This window comes from Micropterus dolomieu, linkage group LG14 (assembly GCF_021292245.1).
Source record: "Micropterus dolomieu isolate WLL.071019.BEF.003 ecotype Adirondacks linkage group LG14, ASM2129224v1, whole genome shotgun sequence".
Taxonomy (NCBI): domain Eukaryota; kingdom Metazoa; phylum Chordata; class Actinopteri; order Centrarchiformes; family Centrarchidae; genus Micropterus; species Micropterus dolomieu.
This window is the reverse complement of record NC_060163.1, coordinates 1,731,975-1,737,974: the sequence shown is the minus strand read 5'-3', so window position 1 is coordinate 1,737,974 and position 6,000 is coordinate 1,731,975. Positions and strand designations below refer to the sequence as shown.

The 6,000-nt window shown below is 40.5% G+C and overlaps 2 protein-coding genes across 5 annotated transcripts in view; both read right to left on the bottom strand.

The window, feature by feature from the left end:
- The window catches only part of bms1 (BMS1 ribosome biogenesis factor), a 654,080-nt gene that overhangs the window by 431,887 nt on the left and 216,193 nt on the right, over window positions 1-6,000 (bottom strand). The window lies entirely within an intron of this gene.
- The window catches only part of exoc6 (exocyst complex component 6), a 66,651-nt gene that overhangs the window by 30,359 nt on the left and 30,292 nt on the right, over window positions 1-6,000 (bottom strand). For 2 of the 4 annotated variants that reach the window (XM_046069167.1, XM_046069166.1), the window contains exons 11-19: window positions 5,675-5,721; window positions 5,407-5,527; window positions 2,963-3,034; window positions 2,755-2,852; window positions 1,519-1,624; window positions 1,175-1,284; window positions 943-1,054; window positions 717-851; window positions 54-233 (exon numbers count right to left, since the gene is read on the bottom strand). In XM_046069167.1, the coding sequence (XP_045925123.1) occupies window positions 54-233; window positions 717-851; window positions 943-1,054; window positions 1,175-1,284; window positions 1,519-1,624; window positions 2,755-2,852; window positions 2,963-3,034; window positions 5,407-5,527; window positions 5,675-5,721 (981 nt within the window). The remainder of the gene's footprint in view (window positions 1-53; window positions 234-716; window positions 852-942; window positions 1,055-1,174; window positions 1,285-1,518; window positions 1,625-2,754; window positions 2,853-2,962; window positions 3,035-5,406; window positions 5,528-5,674; window positions 5,722-6,000) is intronic. The other 2 variants (XM_046069164.1, XM_046069165.1) reach the window with 1 other exon arrangement.

Below are 6,000 nucleotides of genomic sequence, written 5' to 3'. Positions count from 1 at the left end.
GAGAAAGGCTGTGGGTTCAGTGGGTCAGAGGTTAGCAGGAGGGTCAGACTCACCGGGAGGTGTGTGAAGACCTGGAAAGTGGAACGCAGGAAGTTGATCAGGTCCATGAGGTATCCAGAGGCCCGACCGTCTGACTCAGCCATGCCCCATTCATAGTCAGCCAGCTGGATAAACTCATCGATCTTCTGGTTGAGTTTGGTATAAATCTCTCCTTCTGCAGCGTGACGAGCATCCTGGGAAAGATATTTTATAAGCTCCTTTGACTAGACATTACAGGACTAAATACACAGCCTCTAGCAGAGATGAGCAGCGGGCTACGGAGGTCTGGGTAAGCTCACTTCTTTGTAACTTCGAACCCTCAGATTTCTTTCATTTTCAGACTTGTTGTTTTCAGCCGTAATTGACGATGACATCACACAGCCCCCTCTGGAGACACTAAAAGCTTTTTACTACTTTCCTCACATACACAGCAATACTCCCCAACACAGTGCAAGAGAGGATAATATAGTAGTTCCATTTGGAGAAGCAGAACAGCCTGTCACCAGGTCCTGGAAGTGCCTTCCAGCACCAAGGTCAAAGAATAATATGCAACGTTTAAGGCCAGTCTGCATGAGTTTGAAAATAATGAAGAGCAAAACACATCATTCCAGCAACAAATAATAATAATTAACACAAAAAAAGACACAAAGAAGAATCCACACTAGATTCATATTTACCTTAAATGTGGACAAGCCATAGAGTCTTGTGGTGTGCACTGTTTCAGGGGAGACATTGGTGATATTTGTTATAAACTCCTCCAGATACCTGCACGCCTGCTCCAGGTGGGTGGTGTTAATGATGATCTGCACCAGCTACAGAAGAAAAGTTACATTTTAGACTGAATCCTTTAGGTGTAGGTGACGTGTGTTTGTGTGTGATCAGTAAAAGCAGTGTTGTTCCTACCTCGGTCAGTCCTATGTGAGGTTTCTTGATGAGGTTTTGCAGACAGCTGCTCAATGTTCTAGTCAGCAACAGGTTTGTTGACTTTCGCAACATGTCATCTATCTCTGTTGAGCTGGATACGCAAACAAAGTTTATGTTTAAAAAGAACAGATTCTACAGTCGGACAACAAAGACACACACAGAAGTGTCCTGGTGTCCACCTCTACATACTGAATTGTTCAGTGAGGCCAACCTGCGGTGTAGTGACTCTGAGAACTTGAGGCTGGCGTAAATGAATTCTTTGACTTGTGTGTAGATCTGAGGGACAGACTGAGACATTGGAAGCTTCTTTGGAAAGTCCTGCTGCTCTCACACACACACACACACACACACACACACAAACACACACACACACAAAACAACAGTATTAAATGACTCATATCATCTAATACCAGGTAAATAATTTCAAGACTTATTCATTTTTCATGTCGACATAAACTTGTTCACTGGCAACTCTCAGTTACAGACTTAAAAGAAAATAAACGTCAAATGTCCCACAAGACGACAAAACTTGTAAAGCAAGGTAAAACTTGTTACCTTCTCTATCTCAGCATCGTGGAAAGGAAAGCGGCTGACTACCAGTTTATACTCCTCCTCTGTCTCCACTGGGATGGGACTATAGTTGTCCAACTCAAAGATCTCCCTGTGAAAAAAAACAAGTGTGCACACTGACATTGTTGGTATGAATATTCAATGTTTTGAGAATCTATTCTCAAAGTTCATCCACAAAGTTCCTGGTGGTTTTTAACGGTAGAAATGCAGCAGCGGAGGCTGTAACATTATATGGATCAGATATGCCCAACACTTGCAGTTTGTGTTCATATCATTCTTTTTCTTAAGTTGAAGGTGATCCAAATAAAATTTGACTGCTTTTGCGGCGTCTCTCTACGGGGGAGTCGCGGTGTGAGACGCTATGTTGGTTGTTGTTTTGCTCTCCAGGTCACCGCGCATGTCACATGACTGAAAACTATGAATAGTCAATAATTTCTTTTAAATAGAATGTATTGTGTTGTATGCTGCATTTACATTCATACTGTGTTTATAATTTAGCAAACAGCGCAGAGTGGATGTCATTAAAAGAGCCACCGCGTGTGGACGTGCCCTTCAGATGCAGTAGAGCACAGAAGAAGGTCCTGCATGGCGAAGGCACAATGCTAACAGAATATAACATTCTGTAAATGCCTGAAGTGCGGGGATGTTGTCTGTGTGAAATGCACAACCAAAGTGCAGAATGTTTGCGCAAAATGTGTTTGAGCAACATGTAGCAGAAATAATCACAAAATCAATGCACTATAATAGCAGGTAAATTTTCCCCGTTGGCAGTGTTAGATATACTGCAATCCATGGCAGTTCTAGTCTTAAACAGAAGTAGACATTATTGGCACAATGATCATTTCTTTAAGGGGTAAAAACTCCGGCAACACATAGTATAAAGAATTAGTATAAAGAAAGAGAAAGGCAAGTTTTGACTTGTGGCCTTCATTAGGGTCATTGCACTGGCCTTACAATAAAGATGTTCTGTATACTACATGAAACGCTGGAATTTTGACCTGTTAAGACTGCACTGTCTTCTCCTTGCACCACTCTATATTTCTGACAGAAACATCTCAAGATACACAACTTTAAACATTTGTTCGATTTCATGAAATGATGTATGAATGTGCAAGAAATAAAATAAATTAAAGATTTACACACCAGCTTTCATGTGATTATCTCACAGGTAAAATGACCAACAGAAATGCAATTACAGACGGTCAAATCAGCACAGCCCACCTGAAAACCAGTGCCCACTTCTTCAGCAGAGTTTCATTGTACTGGTCTCTGACCTCAAACAGTAGGTCAAACAGCCGGTTCACTGGGAAACCATAAACCTGTACACACATACACAGACATCACACATACAGACAATCGTCTTCACCGCAGTTGTTCTACAAACTTCAAGGCCACAAGCTATTCAAATGAAGTACAGTACTGAACCGACCTGCAGTGTGTCAGCGAAGATGACTATGAGGTTCTTTAGCTCCAGGACCAGGTCTGGGTCATCACAGTATGACTTGGGAACAAACATGATAATGATCAAAACAACACTCAAAAACTGTATGTGGGGAAAAATGTATAACAGCAGAAGCAACAATAATATAGTAATAATTTATGAAGAAATGTTAATAAGTTGTATTTAGCACTGGGTTGTTAAATTCATGAAGATTTCTAAAATGTACTAAAAAGTCATTTACTACGGCAAGTAGCAGAGTTTGTTCTAAGGTACTCTGTAAATTCATCGATTTAAACAACAAATGCTTGTTGGTTAAACCCCTCCCCTGAGCAAAAAGAACACAAGATAAGGCCTTGATTAAACAGTGTGTTTGCTGCTCAAATGTAAGCCACTCTCTTTAGCATGTCTGGCTAACTACTAGCTACAACAGTAACCTTGTGTTACTTTCACAGCCAAGAATTTGCATTTCATAGCTAAACACATTATTACATAAAAAAGCTGTGAGGGGGTCAGTCCTAAATGCTACTTTATCTGAATTTCAGGTTTTGTTAGTGGCTGTGTTCTTCTTCATCGTTCATCATTGTTTTTAGGACCAGAGTATGGGAATCAAGATATGTTCGCCACACATGAGCTTGTCATCGTCCTCAAAGTTTATCTTACAATAACACATTTTTAGTGGTGGTCCAAGTATGTTGTAGTAGGATCCAAACAGGGAAATTAAATCTGATCTAATATTTTACCTTGTACAATAATACTAAATAGCTCTGACCTGGAATACGATTCAGTTCCTGTATTTCCATATCTTCTACTGGTGAAGATGATAAGTTTTTGTCTAGGACCTATTAGCTTTAGCCATTAGTCTTTCTGCCATCGTTGCATGACATCTATCCATCTTTACACTGATGGCACTTGTGTCGGTTTCTCAATTTATTACAAGTATGCCAAAGACATTAAAAAGTCTGGAGTAGAGTTTCCCACAAACTCAGAGTTAATGTTGAATGGCTAGCTACATTTGCCAAAGTTGCTGCTGCCAGCGATGGCTGGCACTTCAGCAGACAAAGAGTCTGCTTTTGTCTTCCTCTGTCTGGAGTCACTCCCTACTTATACAGCATTATTTTTCTTGACTTGACTTTCTGCTAACAGTCCAGCTTCTCATTTAAAAGTTGTGAAAAATACAAATGATGCACTAAAGACTAATTTCAAACCGTAAAGAAAAACACTAATTCATTGTTCTTTATAAAATACTTATTCAATATTCCATTTTATGTAGGGAATAGTAAATGAGTGAGAAAAAAAATGATTTCACACACAGCTTCATTGTTACAAAAATGACATAAATGAATAGAAAGCTTGACAGACGTAGCAACAATAACTAAGGGGGAGAGGCTTAGCCAAGGGTCAATCAAGCCCCTCCTTTTTTCTAGACTGCTCTAGAGTGATTTATGACCCTGAAAGAAGTAGAGTTGAGTCCCTTAACACTGACACAAGGATACTGTCAAACACAGGAGTGTGTAAATCAATAGAGTAAACGAACGCAGCTTGAGACTTGATGTAAAGCAGGGACGGCCTGCCTCTTTCTTTACTCAGACACACACATAGCATCAATCAGCTGGAGACTGAACTATACAGCAGTAAATCACAGCAGTGGCAGGAGTGTACATCACCAGTTTAGACCATTTCTTAGTCTAGTTACCATGTTCTGATCCATGCTAAATGTGCAGTATGTACCATTATAAGAGTACTCTTTTAATCTGTTGTTATTAATGATGATCAGAATTGGTAAAGTTGTGAGCGATTTGTTATTTGTTATCAAAACATTGTCAGAACTAACAGTATGAATACCTTTTATTATTTGAATTATAAGGGGACTGACTCATGGGCAGGTTTGAAAAGACTTTCTCCCTGTGGGCTGACCATACTGCAGTTGTAAGGGCAGGACCCAGGCAGTGTGGAGCTGCCTGTGCCGTGGCCCAAAAGAGGGGCTGAAGGCCAGGGGGGAGACCAGAGCCTTTGTTAGTCTTTTCACCCCACACTGTGCGACCCATTCTCTGGCCTGTTAGCATAATCCTCTAGGTCATTTACAACTGACTGGACCCCAGCGGTCAGGAATATGCCTTCTTAATCTGCTGTTATTGTTGCAATCTGTCTCTCATTAAGGCCCCAATGACCTCCTCTTTGGCTGCATGCGTATGTGTGTTTTGACCTCTTCCGTTGAGAGTGACATCATTAGTGTGTTGTGGGTGCACTGACCTCCACAGTGTTGTGTGTCTGTATCAGCCAGTGAATGAATGCTCTTCCAGGATAAATAGATCCACAGCAGGCTCTATTATTTCTATTAACTCTCTACAGTTTCCTTCTCATTCACAGTCCACTCCCTGCTGGCTGTGTGTGTGTGCTCATGCATGTGTGTATGAGTCTGTCTGAAAGCCTACTGAGTGTGTGCGGAGCACAGCGATGATCTTGGACAGGGCCATGTTCCACAGTTCATCAGTGAAAGCTCTGGTCACCAGCCCCTGTGTGGCATGGAGGATATGGTCCTCCACAACAAAGAACCTGACGACACACAGAAAACACACACATCTCAATACTTTTATTTATGTAAAATTGAAACAAACAGAACCGACACAGTCAGCAGAATGTAATGTTAAAGATAAAAATCTGTATTCAGACAATGAAGTGAAAATGGGAGGAACAGCTTACCCTACAATCTGATTGAAGTATCTTCTGTAGCCTTCCACTGTCTCATGCTGGACACACAAAGACACACACAGTACATGAATGCATAAAATATATAAGTTATCATTGTGGGGTGTTGCATTTGTGAGCAAGGATTGTTTTGCAAACTGTAAGTGTTGATGTGTTCAGTGAGATTTTAGCATTTAATATTGGGCAGCTAATTTAAAGTACTAGTGCAGTGCCCGTTCACAGGGGCCGATGTGACATATATACATATATACATATATATATATATATATATATATATACACATATATATACATATATAGGCCATATTAACTACAACATGA